We start from the raw sequence: 20676 nt of genomic DNA on the forward strand, positions 1-20676 counted from the left end.
TATTACTAAAAACACATTCAGACTTTCTTAATATCACTCTTCCCTGTAAACAATTGCTGTAGCTTCCACAAGGATGTTTTGTGATTGTGAATGGATGGGGAAGGGTGTACACGAGTCAGTCTTTTTAATAAAATGTGGTTCATGCCATTAAAGTTTGAGAAGCCCCAGTATAGATAATATGTAGTATTTAAACCTCACCTTTTCTTGGGAGTTAATTTGACACTGTTAACTTAAACAAAAGTTATTTAAAAAGAGGACTTGGCAATACTTAGTGATACTTTTATAAATTGTATTAATCATTTTTTTAAAAAGTCTAAGCTGCCAAAAGTTAACCACAGCTTTGCCTAATTCCATGAAAAGCTTTAATTCATGGGATGTCTATTTAACAGGATGGTTACACAAAGAAGTAAAAAACAGCCCGAAGATGTCTTCACTAAAGCTGAAGAAGCGCTGGTTTGTCTTAACGCACAATTCTTTGGACTACTACAAGAGCTCAGAGAAGAATGCCCTGAAATTGGGTACCCTAGTCCTGAATAGCCTCTGCTCGGTGGTACCGCCTGATGAGAAAATCTTCAAAGAGACAGGTAATTTGTTCATGAGCATTAGGTTTTTGTGTGCACTGAGCTGCACTCCAGCCTACCTGGAAACGCAACAAGCACAATAGGAAAATACTTTACATCCACTATTTGGATTACAGGAATACATATGGGTAAACAGAAGGTCAGTGGAACTTCACAAAATATTTTGCCAGTAGAGACATCTGAACTCATTGGGACAAACTGCAGAGGTGATGTGTAAGGTGGTATAATTCATTCTTCCTAACACTCCTAATACTGCTAAATTAGTGTACGGTAGTTTACACATCAAGGATTTGGAAGAAGGCATAAATTAAGGCAGCCCTCACCCTACTTTCTAGCTTCTCAGCATGTAGCTTAGAGCAACTAACCTACCAGTGTTAGTGTCTAAGTAGATCTACAGTAACAAATTTATACCACTTTCCAAGTCACCCCTGAATTTGTCCAAGAACATTTTCTAAACTGGTTTTCAACTCTGATTCAGTCGTTTTCAAATAAGAGGCTCCTTTTTTCATATTTGAACTGTCCAGTGCAATCTTCACTGTGTACCCTTGACCCTACAAAGTGATTTTTGCCACCCAAAGAGTAAATAAGCTTTCTTTAGACTCTCTTGTCTCATGAAAATCCCATTTTGGGATATAAGGAAAATAAAGTTTGAATATATGCTGTTTCTCATTGGGACTGAATCAGCAGTGTATTTTTAAGATGCAAGAAAGCTACACAGATGAGAACACATATTGGTTTTACAGAATGAGTAGCCTGTGTGTTAATGATCCATGTTTACATAAATAATGCAGGCTATTAAAGGATTTCTTCAGTAAGACAATGTTATCCCAGGATCCTCTTGTACAGCTAGGATGAGACAAGTCTGTGGCCTATGGTCACCTTCAGCCTTACCAAGCTGATGAGGCCTGTGGAGATTGCACATGTATGGATCAGGATGGAGTGTTCCATGCTGGCACCTGTCGTTTCGGAGGCTGTACCTCCCTAACAGAAACATGGGTGACTGCAGCTTGCTCTATTTTAGGCTACTTAGTTGCAGACTTTGGGTTCCAGAGAAGTTGCCCGTGAGACTCCAGTGGAGCAGTTTAGCTGTGCCTAACATGCAGTTTGTGTCTTAGTAAAACACTGACATCTCTGCTTCCATCAGAATAAGCAAAGCCACAAAACGTTTTGTAATAACTAATTTTTACTATTGTCATAGGCTACTGGAATGTAACTGTGTATGGACGCAAGCACTGCTACCGTCTCTATACAAAATTGCTCAATGAGGCCACCCGCTGGTCAAGTGCCATCCAGAATGTGACTGACACAAAAGCACCGATTGATACACCAACCCAGCAGCTTATTCAAGATATTAAGGTAAAAATAAGCCTCTGAAGGGGGAGACAGTATATACATTTGGAACCTGAGCCCTTTATGCTCCCTCTGTCATGTGACGTGAAAGGAAATAGAAGCCCGATGACCCAATTTCTAAACAATTAGATGCCTGATATAAACAATCTCAGACACACACACACCATCCAGCAGCCAGAGGAATCTCTCCTTTAACTGTTACAAGAGCAAAAGAACATGGGGCATATAGCCTGTGGAGGGGAAAGAGTCAGGGAAAAGCTACTCTGTATGTTTGTTTCCCTTGGAAACCAGTATAACTTTTGCCCTGATAATTTGTGTAACTTAATGTTGCTTAAAGCAGCATTAACTAATGCACTTTGTGATCCCATTGAAGGGGTTACATGCATGGGCTCTGACTATCTCTCCCAATGGATCTCTGTTGGTCTCACTTCAGTGGATAATGTGGTGGATTTTCAGAAAAGATAAAAACTGCAGGATTCTTCAGAAGGTTTCTAAGGTCCAGGGCTGTCTGGCTACTTTTCACCAGAGAGAGATTAATTGAAAACCTGATCTTTTTGATTGGAAAACATGTTTTGACACAATTCCAGTTTGCAAACATTTTAGAAAGGTTTTGTTTTCATACCAATGTGAAATGAAAATAAATTTTGAAACCTCAAAATTCTTCCAAAAATGGATTTTCCATCCTCTGCCCAGCCCTTGGGATTCGTCTGTGCAATAAAAACGTTAAAGTGTGGCGCATTCTGGGCCTCATCTTGGAAGCTGCTGAGCGCCCATTACTCCCTTTGATGCCAATGGGAATTGGAAATACCAAGCACCTCTCATGAGCATTACTTACAGTCGTGTGTGTTAGAGAAAAGCTGCTTGCTCTTGTCTGTCAAACTCTGAAACCATTTGGCCAGACATTCTTTAAGTAGGGAAACTGGCATGACTATGAAGTGTACTGGATTTAGGAGAGTCACATATAGCATATTCTGCTTTGGGCATCAAAACAAGAGGAGAATGCCACTTTGCCATGATACAAGTTTTTACATCTTCAATGTGGAGAAGAATGGCTGGCACTTCTCATACCCCTCTGAAATGCTGCCTGCCCCCCGAAGAAAATTTTGCAGGTCAGTTTTTATTGCTGTATCTTTTAGCAACAAGTAATTTTACTAACAGACTTTTTCACATGGTATTGCAGTTGAATAATTTTTTGGACCAATCTGTTCACACGCATCCATCACTGGATTATCATTCACACTGAACCAGGAATTTTCCTTTTTTTTTTTTTAAACCCACCAGGAGAACTGCCTGAACTCTGAGGTTGTTGAACAGATTTATAAGAGAAACCCTATTCTCCGTTACACGCATCATCCACTGCACTCCCCATTACTGCCATTGCCATATGGGGACATCAATCTAAACCGTAAGTTTTTCAGACATGTAAACTCGCTCTCTCTTTCCCCCAGGTTACCTACTATACCCTAGGGAGCACAACTTTAGTTTCCCATCAGGGGCTCCATAGAAGTCCTGCCTTGTGAAGGCTGCAACAGAGATTAGTTAAATCATTTAATCCCATCAACCACCCTGGACACATCTCCTTCCCTGATTATCACTATGTACTTTACTGTCTGCATTCAGAGCCCCTCTCTTCCTGAGTGGATGGGGGACTGCAGCCGCCTTAAGCCACTACAACCTCCAGTTTAAAACTGTTACATATTTCATCATTTGTGTGGGGAAAACATGGAATCCAATATACATGTATTATTTTTGAAGATATTTAATTTGAAGAGTCATTGATCTAGATAGATATTGCAAACTTTGATTTCCAAAAAACAGGTGTAATAACCACTCCAGCCAAGTCATGTTTTATCTCCAGGTTAGCACCTCATAGACTTTGAACACTGGGTCAGAGTCGTTGCACGATTGTTATGAATTTGATTTCCTTAAAAATATAAACTTAAGTTATTTTGAAACTCTTATTGCCTGTCAAAGAGAGAACCCCATCCAGACCAGGACTGTTCTGTGAAGAAAAGGTGGCAATCATGGGGCTAAACATCAGGATATCAAATGGCATTTGTGTCAGATTTTTTTCTCATCTTCTCTAAGACCCAAGTTATACCCTGCTGCTCCATGGATTTCCTGGGAGGGGTAAGGGGACCTGTAAGGGGCCCCCACTGAGTCTTGTGCAGTGGTAGAACACAGGAGCTGCAGTCTCTTCACTCTTTTTAGCTGGCTGTGCATGCAGGAAGAGTAAGCTACACCCCTTGACGGGTGTAGAAGTGGGCATGCTCCAGGAAGACCTCTGGCTCCTGAGCAGTGGCGCTGGAACACTTTTAATAGTGGGGGTGCTGAAAGCAGTTTTTACTTCTTACCTCATCCCTCTCCCCCCCCTTACCCCTGTCCATGCCCCCCAATTCCCCAGAGCTGGGGCCGGGAGCAGGGCTGTGTCTCTGGGGGGGGACCCAGACAGGGGTGAGGGGGCCAAGGCTGGGGCCACAGGTGGGGGCAGTCACGGGGTGCCAGGCACGGGGCCCCAGGTGTGGGGCTGGGAGCAGGGTGCTGCGCACGGGGCCGGGAGCAGGGCCCTGGGCGCAGAGCCCCAGGCTCGAGGCCAGTGGCCGGGGAGTGGGGCCGGCTGCTGAAACTTGCGCCCCGGGCCGGGGAGTGGAGTCCCGGGCGCAGGGCCGGCAGCTGAGGCCCTGCATAAAACCTGGGGGTGCTGCTCCTGAGGTAAGATTCCTGCCAGAGTTGTCCCTAAAATGATGCAGCTTCACATAGCTCCTAATCTGAGCTATTTTAAATTTCATTTGAACCCCAAGTTATTTTCTATAATGACAACACAGTAAAGAAAAGTCAGTCACTCACCACTCATAAAATAAACTGCTACCTGTCTTGCCAGAGGGATTAAGCCTAACTGTGACTCAAACATAAGGATTACTCATCAATGCAGCATTCCTCAAATCCAAATTGTATACAGTGCTTTTGGCTGTACTGAGTAAGGCCCTAGTCAACATTAGGTAATAGAAAGAGTGATTAATTCATTTTCTTGCATTAACAAGCAGCAAGGCAATTAGCTAGTTTAACTATTAGAGTTTAAGCAATATGCTAATATTATAGAAAAAGCAATTCCATGTATATAGAAAATGAGCAAATGCAAGAATTCATTAACTAACTTGTGATCTCCACTTAGTTTTCCTTATGTTGTTGAAAGAGCAATAGACATTTCAGCAGTACAGATTCTAAGCTGGTCAGAAATTTTCTGACAATGTTTTTATGTTGGAAAATGATGATTCATTTGGGGGGGGAAACAATTTTGATAAGGTGACTTCAATATTTTTTATTTCAAAATTTTATATTATGCATTATAAAATAAAATGTTAAAAAGTCAAAATAAAAACAAAATGCTTCAATTGACCTGAAACTATTTTTTTGAAAATTTCCTTTCATGGGAAATTCTGAAATTTTTGTTTTTGTTCAGCTTCAGAATAAAAACAAACTTTAACATGGAATTTTCATTTTATGAGAAATTCTGTTAGTTTCCACACATTTCTAATGGATTCATAGACTTCAAAGTGAGAAGGGACCACTATGATCATCTGAATAACACAGACCATAGAATTCCACCCAGTAATTCCTGCTTCGAGCCCATACTTTTTGGTTGAGCTAGAGCAGGGGTTCTCAACCTCTTTTTCTCTGAGGCCCCCCTTGACGTGCTATAAAAACTCCAGGGCTCAGCCCGGGGGTAGAGGGGAGAGTGGCTCAGGGCAGGGGCCTTGGGCATAGACATAGTTTGACTTCTATGGCGGGGAGGGGGACAGGGGCCAGCGGTCCAGAGAAGGAGTGCCACCTCCACCCACTGACTCACCTCAACAGGCCATCCGCCTGTCTGGGTTGGGGAAAGGAGGGGGCGCAACCAAAAATTATAATTCAAAGGTGAGGGGCTTAGCTCAGAAAGTTTGAAAACAGCTTAGGCGCAGGGAGGGGGTAGCTAGGAGCTGTATGCAGGCAGGGGGGTAGCTCAAGGTGCAGAGAGGGGGTAGCTGGGGCTGTGTGCACACAGGGTGGCTGTGGGTGCAAGGAGGGGGGTGGCTAGGGGTTGAGTGCAGGCAGGGGGGTAGCTTAGGGTGCAGGAGGGAGGTAGCTGGGGCTCAGAGTCTGGGTTTCAGCCGTGGGGCCCCGCAGCTCCCTTGAAAGGCTCGTGGACCCCCAGTTGAGAACTGCTGAGCTAGAACATCTCTTTTATAAGACCTTCTTACGTCTCACTCTCTTTTTGTAGTGCTGAAAGACAAAGGCTACACAACTCTCCAGGATGAAGCCATCAAGATATTTAATTCTCTGCAGCAGCTAGAGTCTATGTCTGATCCCATACCTATAATCCAGGGTATCCTTCAGACGGGGCATGATTTACGACCCCTTCGAGATGAGCTCTACTGTCAGCTCATCAAACAGACTAACAAAGTGCCTAACCCAGGGAGTGTGGGGAATCTGTATAGCTGGCAGATACTCACATGCATGAGTTGCACATTCCTGCCCAGCCGTGGTATCCTCAAGTATCTGAAATTCCATCTCAAAAGGTAAGAGGCTACAAACACTTAGGATATAAAAATATTGTTTTCAGCTCTTTTTCTTCACTTTGTCTCCTCTCCTGGTAATTTTTCATAACAGTTTCCAATAAATAGGCATCTTGTGGGGAAAGGGTTAGGAATCCCTTGAAGTGTACCAAGTATTTCAACCACTGAGTCTAAAATTTAGAGGAAAAGTAAAGTAATCAAATTCATTTAAAATTTACATGGAATAATTTTAATAGACTTCAATGTTATCATTTGAAGAATCGGTTAGGACCTCATTCCTGCAAAAACTTACTCATGCGCTTAGCTTTATGCACAGTGCATAGTACTTTTTAAGTGAATGGCACTAATTACAGCACCTAAAGTAAAGCATATGCACAAGTCTTTGCAGGATCAGGGCCTTCTTTTTGTAAACATGCACAGATCTTGTATTTACTATCAAAACTCTTACCTACAGAAGTAGTCTTAATGGTTTAGAGCCAGAACTCCTGGGTCCTACTCCTGGCTCTCCCACCAACTTGCACAAGTCATTTCACCTATTTATGCCAGTGTTTAGTGAGAGAAGAGAACAGTGTTATGATGCTTAAAGAGATATTATGTTAAAACAAATATTTTTTAAAACCTCTCTTTTCTGCCATTTAAAGTGTTACTAGTTAACTTTACTATTTAAAAAGGAAACCGTTTTAAAAATTGATTCCCCTCCCCCCCCCCCCCAATTTTTGTTGTCTACTTTATTTAGACAATGAAATAGATTAGTCAGTTTCACTCTGGATTATAGTATCATTAGGTTCACTTTTGGTTCTGTTGATGTTTGTATTGGTACAAACACATTTTTTTACAAAACCAAAGTTTTGCACCTGAATTATTTGTGTTGCTTTTAATTGTAAGTGTTCCTTTAGTGTTTGTGAAGCATTTTGAGATCACTGGCTGAAAGATATAAATGCAGATTTATTATTTAAAAACAGTAGTCATTGACTTTGAGCATATGTTGGCTTGGCAGAATTGGAATTTTGACAGATATGGATGGGTTTTTAAAAAACATTTTTCACAATATTTTAAATGTTCACAGTTGCGTAAAATTATGGGTTTAAAGTTTTTTGTGTTTTTCTGATTTGTATCATTTTAAATTTTCACAGTTGTGGGAAATTATGGGGGGGTCAGACAATTATTTAATGACGGTAGGTGTTAAGATTAAAAAAGCTAAAGCTTTGTAACTTAACACAAAGCATCAACATATGTCAAAATATACAAAGTAAATAGTGTTAAATCAAACGCTAAGATGTTCTTAAGCAGCATTTTTCTTACTTTGTCTAGCTCTAAATTTCGATTATAGATGGAAATGTTTTTTGCCAGTTTGTGTGTGTATGATGACATTAGAGAGACAAGGTGGGTGAGGCAATATCTTTTATTGGACCACCATCTGTTGGTGAAAAAGAGAAGTTTTTGAGCTTACACAGAGCTGTTCTTCAGGTCTGGGAAAGGTACTTAGGCTTTGTCTACACTAGCACTTTTGTCGGCAAAACTTTTGTCAATCGGGGGAGGGGGTGGGGAAAAAAAACACACACCCCGACCAACATAAGTTTCACTGACAAAACACTGGTGTGCACGGTACTATGTTGGCAGGAGACGCTCTCCCACTGACATAGCTACTGCCTTTCGTTGGGGTGGCTTAATTATTCCATCAGGAGAGCTCTCTCCCGCCGACATAGAGCAGTTACACAAGAGACCTTACAAGCAGCACAGCTGCAGCGGTATAGATGTGCCACCGTAAGGTCTGTAGTGCAGACGTAGCCTTAGAGTGTCACAGCTAAGTACAAGGTGGAACAGATCATTTAGCATAAGGAGTTAAAACACATTGTAAGACACCATTCAGGGTGAAGTAGTCAGTTAACACCTCTGCAGTGATGAGACAAAAATGGGCGGTTGGGAGGGGGGTTATTGGGTTATAGGTTGTTGTAATAAGCCATGAATCCAGTGTCTTTATTATGTCCATGATTTTTAGAGTCTAGCAAAGTTATGAATATAAGCTTCCTTTCCCAGACCTGAAGAAGAGCTCTGTGTAAGCTCACAAGCTTGTCTTTCACCAACAGAAGTTAGTTCATTAAAAGTTATTACCTCACCGCCTTGTCTCTCTAACATCCTGGGACCAACATGGCTACAACACTGCAAACTATGGTGAAACTGACATTTACTGATGAAAATCTAATCCTTCTAAGCCTACATATATATATGTTACAAAGAGTGAAGACTTATTTGTAAATCAAGACCAAATGTTTAAAACTTGTTTGACGTAGAATTGAGCAACCACAGGTATGGCCATGGTTCAGACTTTTGTGCTATACTGCTGCACGTTTAAAGGAAATCAGGTTACTTCCTGAATCCAAGCTATTTTATAACACATAAGATAAATCCTCCAGTTTTCTTAAAACAATAATCTGAATTTGTGTTTGATGTAATTGAGTTTTTCCTTTGTAGGTCAGTTATAAAATATCGTTGCATAAGAATACCATAGAATAGTTGTAATCCTATAAACAGTACTTCCATATGCATATGGGTATGTCTACACTGCAGCTGGAGGAGTAACTTTCAGCTCAGGTAGATTTACACAACTAGCTTTGATTGAGCTAGCATGCTAAAGATAGCAGGGTAGTCCTGGGAGGTTAGGTACCTAGGGTCTCAGATGGGATTGTTGTACTCGGGCAGCTAGCCTCTCTCACCACCCTTGCAGGCACTGCTTTTCTGCTATTTTTAGTACAGTAGCTTAATCAAATCTACCAAACGTACATCTGCCCAAGCTGGACATTGCATCTCCAGTGTAGACATATCCTCTGATTTGGGGATCTTGTAGCCCTTTTCACACATCAATGAATTAAGCCTCACAATGCCCCTGTGAGGAAGGTGGTATTAGATCTGTTTTACAGATGGGCAGAGCATGGACTCTCTCCGTGCTTCAAGTTGTCTAAGGTTACCAAGGCCCAGCCTCTGCGATGGTTACACTGTTGAGCACTTACCCAAATTGTCCCATTCAGGTCCATTGATTTACTTGTGTGAGTAGATACTCACTCACCAACATGAGTAACTGTTATACAGTATAACCCAGCCTGGAGGAGACACCAGGAGTCCTGACCCCCACTACTCTAGCTGGTAAACTACACTCCCTCCCTACTGCCACTATTGCAACATTGAATAGTCAGGACACATTTTGTTGGGCCTTTTTCTTGCTTTTATTTTTTGGGGGGAAAACATTCTGAGCAAAATAGAACATATTAAGGCTATGTCTTCACTGTCAAAAAGGTTTGGTTTTACAGTGAGATAACTAACGTGATCGTTATCTTGCTGTAAAGTCCTAGTGGAAACAAGGCACCTGTAGTTTTTATCATGAGGGAGCAGGGCAAGATCAACACTAATGCCCTCCCTTACCTTCCACTCCTGCAATGGGTGATCTCCCCTAACTTTCCTCGTGATGTAAAATATAGTGCTTGGTCTCCACTAGGATTTTTACATTAGGATAGCTAACATGCATTAGTTGTCCTGCAGGGTTTTTTTAAGCAGTGAAGACAAGCTTCAGTGTGTCAGTACACAACTGTGCTGACTTGTACTAACCACTGGAGTACTGTGTGTGTCACCGCCTCAGTGTCATTTAGTCAAAGAGTCCCTGGTGCTCCCCCCACATCTTCCATTTTATCAGCAGGTGATTTAAGTTCAGTGTTTATGTCACAGGGCTCGTGACCAGTTTCCAGGAACAGAAATGGAAAAGTATGCCCTCTTCACTTACGAATCTCTCAAAAAAACCAAATGCAGAGAATTTGTGCCGTCGCGGGATGAAATAGAAGCCCTGATCAGAAGACAAGAAATGACATCTACAGTTTATTGCCATGGTGGTGGCTCCTGTAAAATCACAATCAACTCCCATACCACAGCTGGAGAGGTGAGAAGAGGTAGTGACAGAGCAGGGCCTCATAGGGATAAGTGTTAAATCTTCTTGTGGACACTACAATTTTAGCCATTAATTCTCACTGAAACTCTGGAGGTGCTGAGGTGTTTTGGGTTCCACATTGGGCCCAGCTGATGGAGAATATCAGCATCTCTGTTCAGCGGAGGTGAAATTTCAAGGTTTGTTCAAGGAGGCACTGATGAGACCTCTGCTTAGGAAACTATCTTTTCACTGGAGAGTTTTGATGACCATTGATCTGCATCAAATCTGGTTTTGGGAAAGATACCTAGCAAGACTGTGGCGAAGTAACCCTGGTACTATCCAGACTTAATAGGAGTTATTTCACTATACCCAGATGTAGATGAGAGCATATTTGTCCCCATGCCTGGAAAAATACAGCCCAAATTGTGATACTTCAGATATTTGAGTTTGGGAAATTAGGGAGTTAACTGTTGCATGCGGCCATGTACCTGCTACAATTCAATAATGTCTATCGCAAAAGGAGGAGCAATTGAAAATAGATAAGTATTTGGGGAAAACCATTGTTAAATCATTCTAGACAGGAGCTTGGCCACTTTTTTGCCCTAAAATGACTCCTACCTTGTCTTAATTTTCCTTAGACTTAATTACCCTCTAAGGTACTAACTTTTTTGTTATGGTTTTGTTGTTGTGCTTTTTTCATTAGGTTGTTGAAAAGTTAATTCGAGGCTTAGCCATGGAGGATAGCAGAAATATGTTTGCCTTGTTTGAATACAATGGAACTACTGATAAAGCAATTGAAAGCAGGACCATTGTGGCTGATATCTTGGCAAAGTTTGAAAAGTGAGTCTCTTTCTCTGTGCTAATAAGCAGCAATTAAAAAAGAAAACTTCCTAACATCAGCAATATGCTCAATTCTCCCTTTCTTTAGACTTGTTAGTGGTGAGGCAGCATATACAACTGCATTCCACATACTGCTATTTCTGAAACAATAGCATCTTTTTTAGAATGATTAATGAAGTGCTTGTAAACTTGATTTCCTCAATCTCATGACAATGAAATACAAATTTTCCATCATGGTGGTTTTTGCATTCTGTTGTTTCTCTCTGTCTCCCCACCTCCCATTCTCCTCCCGCCTCCAACCCCAGTTATGTCTATGCTAGCCTTTTCTTCTCTAAAATTTCCCACCATTACCGTGTTGCAGCTCCATGGGTGAGAGCAGTGCCAGAAGCAACATTATCAACAGGATTCCAGGCAGTCACTGCTATTTGAACCACTGTGTCATTTAACCTTGCTCAGAGCAGATCTACGTGGCATGATGCTTACGGCTACATCTACACTACAGGGGGGGGTTGATTTAAGATACGCAAATTCAGCTACGCGAATAGCGTAGCTGAATTCGACGTATCGCAGCTGACTTACCCCGCTGTGAGGACGGCGGCAAAATCGACCTCCGTGGCTTCCCGTCGACGGCTCTTACTCCCACCTTTGCTGGTGGAGTAAGAGCGTCGATTCGGGGATTGATTGTCGCGTCCTGACGGGACGCGATAAATCGATCCCCGAGAGGTCGATTTCTACCCGCCGATTCCGGCGGGTAGTGTAGACCAGGCCTAAGACACTAGTGCTCCCAAATTGCTACTGCCAATGATAGCAATGGTGGGAGATTTTAGGAAAAACTCCCTAGTGTAATTCAATGCTTAAATCCATATTTCTCTCTTTTTCTCTCATCTAAGGCTACTGTGCTCGGTGTTCAACTACTTCTAAATCCAGTTTTAATAAAAATATTTGCAGCACCTCCTCCAGAGATTCCCTACCTTTCAGTTGTCATTAGCCAATCAGACTTTCTGATATCATTGGTGCTTTTCTCTCATTACACATTGTTCAAAATTTTGTTCATTAGATTATTGATGGTTTGTGGTGGAAACAGTTGCCTCAAATCAGAACCAACATTTGTAATACCGGGGTCTTTTTGTAGACTAACAGATTTGCAACCATGAGCAAAGTCATCTTTTTAAAGCAAATTCAAAATACTGAGCCAAATTCTTGATCTGTTACTCTGGTATAACTCTAAAATAACTCCACCGATGTCACCAAGTTACTCCAGTTTTACACTGGGTATTTGTTTGGAATTCTCAATATTTTGTTAATTTAGAAAATAGTTCTGGTCACTGATGTCTGCTCCAAACTTCTGTTCCTAGGCTTGCTGCCACTTCAGAAGCTGGGGACATGCCATGGAAGTTCTACTTCAAGCTTTACTGCTTCCTGGACACAGAAAATGTACCGAAAGACAGTGTGGAATTCGCATTTATGTTTGAGCAGGTAAAGAATGGGGGAAATGAGATTTATTTTCTTTTGGAGGGACAAGGAGGACAGGAGATCAAGGCAACAGAAACAAATGCTTAACATTTAAATGCCAGATGGGAAAGGACTGTGCATTCCCAGAGACGATTGCTCAGAACAGGAGGCTTCCCATATTAAGTTTTAGGGCTAAATTCAGAGATGAGTCTAAGATAGTGCAGTTTACACATTGTTTTCCCCCGCTTTCCTTGTTCACTGCAGCAGCTTAGACTACTTTGCCCACCCTAGTCTCTCACCAGTACCATTATGTTACCTACACCCTCCCTTACACATCACATTTGAATTTGGCTCACTGCATCTAAGCTAGCATAATTTACACACCTAGAGGTCAGAAGAGAAGGATATAACATTAAAAGCAGTTGGCAGGAGCTATAAACATACTGGTCAAAATAATCTCCTTGTCCTGCTATAAATGTAAGTCTTCCAGCTTCTCAGTATGCAAGTCATGCTAGTTTAGACAGCTTTGGATTTCTTTAGTCTACACTTATTTTATACATTTAATCTGAAGAACTAATAAATATTTGGAACCAAGTCCTCAGATGGTATAAACTGGCTAGCTCCATTTACTTCAATGGAGCTACACCAGTTTACACCAGCTGAGGACCATCTGGTCTTCATGATCAGTTACAACTCCTTATGCTTCACCTCTGAATTTGGCCTTTAGTTTTAGGACCTTTTTTCTTCCTAAACCCCTTCATTTTCAGTCAAAATCATAACTCAATCCCCGAGGGATGGGAACCTGGATTTGCATCCATATATGCTCTTAAGTAGGCACAAGAAACATAAAAGGTAAATAGAAAAGGGAACAATGAGTTTCCACAGAAATACGTACGGGTTGGCTTTGTGTTTTTTTGTTTTTAAATACCAAGACTTATACTGGCAACTGCAGACAGCTAATAGCTCTTGCATTTTTCAGCAGGAGATTAGAGTTTAATAAGCTCGGTAATAAGCAATCAGTCTGGTTCCCTCTGTACCCATCACATCACTGTGATAAGTAATGAATGTGCTTTGCTCACCCTAGAATGGGGTTTATTATTGCAAAAGGACAAAACTGGTAATAAACTAAATGGATTTGTCGGTGTAAATTAATCTTAAAATAAACATTGACAGGAAACAGTTTGTTTTGTTTGATAACAATCCCTCTATTATGCCAGCAAAGATGCTCACTCTTGGGATTTATTATTGCAAAAGGTTTTAGCTGTTGTTTCATTTTGTGCCACACTGTGAAGAACTAAGTAGGCTGTCATCTTCTCTGTCTAGTGACCACTTTAAAATGTCCCCAAGGCTTCCTATATAAGTATGTTTGACCTTTTGTTTCTTCTGTTGATCTAGCACGGTCTACAGTAGCTAGGTCAACTTAACTTTTTAGTTAAGACCTGGCTTAAGTATCCACATTACAGACACAGTCCTTCTGGTCTACCTGGGTGCCTCCCTTCAGAGCTGATCAACACACTCCTTAATTTCTACTCTTTGTTTACTCCACTGTCTGCATAGATCTCAGAGGCTGAACAGCCTACCACTGCAGTACTCCAAGCCCATGCCAGTCTAGAGAGATATTATTAGGCACTGAACAGCCAAGTCGTTTTTTTATATGAAACTTGAACAGAATCATTAAGAAAATCTTTTAGATAATATAACCTAGAAGAGCTGTAGAGCACTGAAGTGCTGTCTTCTGAAACATCACATTGTGGTATTGATCTGAACTGCAGACATGTGCTTGCAGAGTTTGCAATTCAAATGAGTGCAATTATATGAAGGCAATTTCCTCAGAGAATCTGCATCGTCACTGTCTTATGGCAACTATTAGCACACCATGGTCACTCAAGCACTCTGTGTATATTGATAGGAACAATAGTAATCCAGCTAGAAAGCATAGAGCATTCAATCACTAAAATGAATTTCATGGATATATCTTAAGGATGTGATTGTGATGTGGTTTCAGCCATGCTGCTCCCTTTTTTATCCGCTGCATGGGTTTGCTGCCAAGTAATTGGTATTATTTTATCAGTTAAAAATCAGTGTCTCCAGTTTTGAATTTTTGTGTCTCTAAACCGCTGAACTGTTTTAACATCTAAAGTTAACCCTTACACTGAAGACACTGACACTAAGATGCTTCTTCACTACTTAACTCTGCTGCACACATGTGCACTGTTGGGATTTTGTGGTTCCCAATGAGTCAGATGCTGGGCAGAATCAAGGGACTTTGATGCGATTCAATTTGATTCAATTCAACAAGGCTTTATTCAATGTGCACAAAGGGAGAGCCCCTAGTACAAAAATCAGGAAGAGTCCCTCCAGCAAGGAGCCCCTCCCATTGTTATTTTATAGCACAAGGCAGTTACATAACAAGTTACATAACACAAACCTCTAACCAATCATATTTAACCTTTCTATATATGGATTTGTTCATCACATGCTTATACTTCTCCACTCCACATATTGAGCTCACCCCCCTCCCCCTGGCCTTCTCTAGAATGTTCGTAGGGTGGTGAGCTAGTACAGTGCATCATGGAAGATGGGCAGCCCGACACATAGAGGAGAACCAGGACATGAGTCACCTGAACTATAACTCCCATAAGGCACCATAGGAGCATTTCCAAACTGAAAGTTTCTAATTTTTTGATGGTCAGCATTTTCCACAAAAAGCAGACACTTTTCACAAATTTCATTTTGTCAAAAAAAGTTTTCTTATCAAACTGGTTGATGGAAATTTTTCAACCAGCCCTGTAACCCAGATTAATTTCTTCTCTCCAGTTGCTGCCACCGCTACTGCTGCCCGGTTCCCTCTCTGACCTCATTATATTCCCCACTGATCTCTTGCTGTTCTTGGCTTGATAGTCCAATTAAGAAGGCACATTGAGATACTTCCCATTCACGATTCCTGACCTACCCTGCCTCTCTAGTCTGCTAGAGACAGTCTCTCAAATCCCCATACTAGCTCTCTATACCTGCTCCTAGGAAAAAACTAGTTTGCAGGTATTGTCTAGTTTCCAAAGAGTTGAGTCCTACTACCTGTTTGTAAAGCTAGCCCTCTTCTTACTTTCCATTAGGCTCATGAAGCAGTGATTAAAGGACACTACCCTGCTCCCGAAGAAACCCTCCAGGTCCTTGCTGCCTTGCGACTCCAATATCTACAAGGAGACTACAGTCTGCATACCACGATACCAGAAATAGAAGAAGTCTATCCCTTACAAAGGCTGAAGTCTCGTATTACACAGTCTACTAAAATGTTTACCCCCGCAGAGAGGATTGAGAGGAAGCGAGCCAGCTTTCTTGAAGGAACGCTGAGGAGGAGTTTCCGTAGTGGCTCCATCAGCAAACAGAAGATGGAGGAGGAGCAGATGTTGGATATGTGGATCAAAGAGGAAGTCTCAGCTGCAAGGACTAGTGTTATCGACAAGTGGAAAAAACTGCAGGGAATGAACCAGGAACAGGCTATGGCCAAGTACATGTATTTGATTAAAGAGTGGCCTGGCTACGGGTCAGCACTCTTTGATGTGGAGGTGAGCAAGACAATAAGCATTGTCAGTGACCCATTGGTGAGCTGCTACTATTCTGGACAACGAGAGCTTGATGCCAAAGTGTCCCCACTGAATGTAACAATATATTATTTCAATGAATATTACTATTTTTCTCTTGGAGGAGAGAAGGCTGGCATAATATGGAGCATTTAGTTAAAAGGCACTCTAGTTATAATGCCCAATGTAGACATTTATATTTGTCTATTAATGAACCATAATATTTTTCTACATGATCAAATAACTGCCTCCCATAAAAAAGTTGGTAGGATGGAGAATAGAAAATATTGTACAGAATGTAATATTGCCTTTACTTGAACTGTGATTTAGGGTGCACAGAAGACGACCTCAGCGCTAAGTGTTTTTCTCCCCCACCCCCAGTTTTCCTGAATGTTCATTTATACTCTTTCCTTCACTAGTGTAAAGAAGGGGGCTTCCCACAAGAACTCTGGTTGGGAGTCAGTGCTGATGCAGTTTCTGTCTACAAGCGTGGGGAAGGCAGGCCTTTAGAAGTGTTCCAATATGAACATATCTTGTCCTTTGGGGCACCACTTGCCAATACCTACAAGATTGTGGTGGATGAGAGAGAACTGCTTTTTGAGACCAGTAAGGTAAGTAAAGAGCAAGAGGAATTTTAATATGCTCTTCTTGTTAATTTCATCTCTTATTAACTAGCACTCTTTTTTCCAGGTAATACTTCTAGCTCAGTTTTTAAAGGTTTAAATACAGTTTTGTAGATCTTTCTTCATCTAAAACATACTGATTTTTAACAACAATTGTCAAAGTAATTGTTGTTCTGTAGCAGAAACAGAAAGTAGAGGCAAAATAGGAATTGGGTAGAAGCTACTAAGTATTTGTGTTAACTAACAGTAAGGGGTTTTTTTTGTAAGTGGTTAGATAATGGAAGTCATACTGCTATTTTATGTGCCGAGATGCATTACTGTATCACATTAAAAGGTTTGGGTTATTTTTACTCTCTTGGCAGGTGGTTGACATCGCAAAACTGATGAAAGCTTATATCAGTATGATTGTGAAAAAGCGTTACAGCACCTCTCGATCAGTGAGTAGCCATGGGAGTCAAAGCAGCTCCAGGTGAAAACAGAACCAGTCTCACTGTGCCATTACTATCAAAACATATCACTGCTGGCCTGAAAATACTGATCAGATTTGTCAACAAGCTACCCAAGAAACAGAATTTGGGGGAAATCTTCAATCAAAGTTTTTTTTCAGGAGGCCTTTGTAAAATATCAACTTAAATAGTCATATACTAAAAACAGTTGGCTAACATTCTTCAAAATTTCCAAAGCTTTATTACCTTTAGTTGACATACTGTATGCCTTAATACACTGCCATCCAAGCAGTAAGAAGTGCCTTAAGACATTAAAACCAACTTGCATTTACATAAATCGTGGTGTTGAGTGAGATGTGCTTTTTCCCCCTGTTCAGAATACGAAGAAAAGATGGAAGAGGAGGAGTTAATTCATCCATAATGCACTAACCTACTGGCCTGATCCATGTGTGGGGGAGAAAGTATTTTTGTCGGAATGCTGCTGGCAGCCTTCCTTATGGACTTAGTTAACAGTGTGTTTTGTTTTCCCCTTGTTTTCATGGATGCATGCTTGTGTGTGCGCATGCATATGACCTATGTAGAGTCTAATTTTATTCCATATTTCACAAGCATTTAAAGCAAAGGGAATAATGATGTGCAATGGTGTAAACAGTCTTTCTGTACATTTTAATAGTCCAGAGAGTTATAGTTGTTTCAATTTTACAGTTACTTTTATAAGCCAGTTTTATTAACAAATCAAAATCTGGGATTTTCATATCTTTTTTGATTTACTATTACAAATGCATTTTACCACGTATGTAGCAAGTCTGCATTCTGTATGTGCTGTATTATAAATAGATATGTAGCTGAGAAACTATTTATAAACTGCTCTAATAAGGAAATGCAGTTATCCGTACAATATTCTTTAATTTGTTTCAATTAAAATTTTTAAATATTACACATTACTTTTAAAGATGCTATTCTTATAAAACTCTGATTGGTTTCTTTTGGAGCATCCAATCAGAAAAAGTCAGAACCCTTCAAAGTAGAAATTAAACAGGAGAAAAATGATATATAGTTAAACTATTGTATTCTTATAAATGCCTCACAATATTTTACCCTGCTACCTAATTATGGTTCTTGACAAAGCACCTGTAAATAAGTCAGTGCTATCGGCCAATAGTAAAGCTGATTTGGGACTTTTATTTTTATATGGAAAAGCTGTAATATAAGGTAAAACTTGAATTGATAATGTCTTTTGTCTATAGCAATAAATAAACATGTACTAGCCCTTATTGATGACCTCAGCCTTTAAGAAATATTGATTATTTGCTCAAAGAAAGTCCAGCAATAAAAGATCTTAGTTATCATGCTTGTTTCCCATTTATATTGAATCTGGTTTCTAGAAAAACACTAGTTGTCTTCCAACTTTTTGGGGGCAAGGATATGAATACACTGCAAACTGGAGTTGCTTTTACATTTGTGATGGTATTTGTGTTTTACATCATCGAGTAGATAAAAGTACAGCAATACATAAACGCTTCTAATATATCCAGCTTCCAAAAGCCCAAGTGTAAGCCCAAATCACCTGCTTGCTAAGAAGCTTTATGAATTACAACAAAAATTGGTATTATACAAACAATCCACAAATAGCAAAAGATATGGGTGCAGCCTGAGGAAATGTGGGAGGAATCAGGGAAATGCGAAAGCATGAGAATTGTTGAGTTATTCCTGTACAATGTAAAATCTCTCTGGAAACAATGCAATTAAACACAAGAGCTTTCACTTGTGCTGCTCTAGCAATCAATAACTTAATCAGCATCCAGACACACCCTAGGGGTGCACAGCATACATTACAGCAACTTTGAGCATTCATAGGTGTGACAAATGTGTGGCCAAGAGAGGTCTCATCACAAGCTGTAAGGGGCTTGAAAAAAGCTTGCTACAAACAGTGGCCCCTCTTTCTCTGTGGCAGGTACATGTAGCTACTTATAGGGCCCTATGAAATCCATTTTATTGTTGTGGATTTTCTGATTTTGTTTTTTCCATTAAAAAAAATTCCATCTTTATGGTTTTTTAATCAAAATTGTTTGATATATTCATAATAGCCTTACTATAAAATGTATAAAAATGTTCAGAATTGGATTGCAATGGGAAAAACTAAATGGGGGGGGTTTAAAATCAAACAAAATATCCTGCAGATGTACAGTACGCGATAAAAGTAACACATTTTAAATCACTTTTTAAAGTAGCATTTGGTGATTATGACCAAAGTGACATTGCTGAACAGTAACACAAGAAGGCCACAGAAGTAAGAGTCTCTTACAGTGTCAATTTAACTGAATGCATATATGAATAATTAAAAAAATAAAAAATGCACTAAACGTAATATAATCCATCCTTGCAGCAGATACACTGTTGCCATTTTAAATTAAACTCAGTACTGTGAAGGAATGCTTACATTAATTTCAAATTTGATTAAATAATTTCAACCTATCAAATCAACAGTTTATTGCTGAGTAGAATTACAAATTGACAAAGTCATTATTTTTGCCATCTCTGGCAGACATCTCCCTTGTTGTAATTTATGGCTAGCTTTTTAGTGTTTCTCTGAAAGCGATTCCCTCTTCTCTGTAAGTAGATTTTTATATTTACTAAAGCTTCTCTCTGTGTCTACAGAGCTTACAGGGAAGAAGATGTAAGGTAGGGCAACCTCTGCTCCTTTAGGCACTCGTTCCTCCTTAACACATATACCTGTATACACATTCTGGTTTTGTGTGTATACGTGTGCCTTTGAGGAGTGAGACACTGATACCACATAAAGGAGCGTGAAGAGGTTCTTTCAAATGAACCTGTGCTCCCTTGAGCACTGAATACTTTCATTAACATTGCGCCCCGAGGTAATGTCAGCTTCTCCCTTACTGGGATGCCAATGTCCCAGAGGAGCACCTCAGCTCCACTGCAACTCCTGGCATGAAACTGACACAGCAAAGAAACTGAGTTCTCAGAAGCTGCCCTTAAATTCCAGATGCTAGCCTCTCTCCCCTCAGCCCTGCACGGCCCTAGCCCCCTGCACCTCCTCCCCATACCAGCTGGTCTCTTACCTCCAGTGGCTGCAGCTGCAGGTAGCACAGCCCACCCTGCCCAGCTGCCCCTAGGATCCTAATGCCAGCAGAGCCTGGATTCCATGTTGTTGTTTTGATTCTCTGACTTCGTCTGTGTTCTCGTTAACATGGATTTCATAGGACCCTATATTTAGTGCTACACAGCTTGCCAGAGGGACCCTCACTCCCTGAGATTTTTTTACATCGGTTTCTCATGTAGCAAACTTACTGTACTTATGAGTGGCTGATCTCTT

At 40.6% G+C, this 20676-nt stretch overlaps 1 protein-coding gene across 1 annotated transcript in view; it reads left to right on the plus strand.

Moving 5' to 3' along the window:
• MYO10 (myosin X) overlaps positions 1-17366 on the plus strand; it is a 184829-nt gene extending 167463 nt beyond the window's left edge. The window contains exons 31-40 of the mRNA XM_065397764.1: positions 390-584; positions 1780-1937; positions 3213-3336; positions 6190-6487; positions 10202-10409; positions 11101-11237; positions 12593-12713; positions 15803-16255; positions 16690-16881; positions 17256-17366. Of these exons, the coding sequence (XP_065253836.1) occupies positions 390-584; positions 1780-1937; positions 3213-3336; positions 6190-6487; positions 10202-10409; positions 11101-11237; positions 12593-12713; positions 15803-16255; positions 16690-16881; positions 17256-17366 (1997 nt within the window). The remainder of the gene's footprint in view (positions 1-389; positions 585-1779; positions 1938-3212; positions 3337-6189; positions 6488-10201; positions 10410-11100; positions 11238-12592; positions 12714-15802; positions 16256-16689; positions 16882-17255) is intronic.
• The last annotated feature ends 3310 nt before the right edge of the window (positions 17367-20676 follow it).

Source organism: Emys orbicularis, chromosome 2 (assembly GCF_028017835.1).
Source record: "Emys orbicularis isolate rEmyOrb1 chromosome 2, rEmyOrb1.hap1, whole genome shotgun sequence".
NCBI lineage: Eukaryota > Metazoa > Chordata > Testudines > Emydidae > Emys > Emys orbicularis.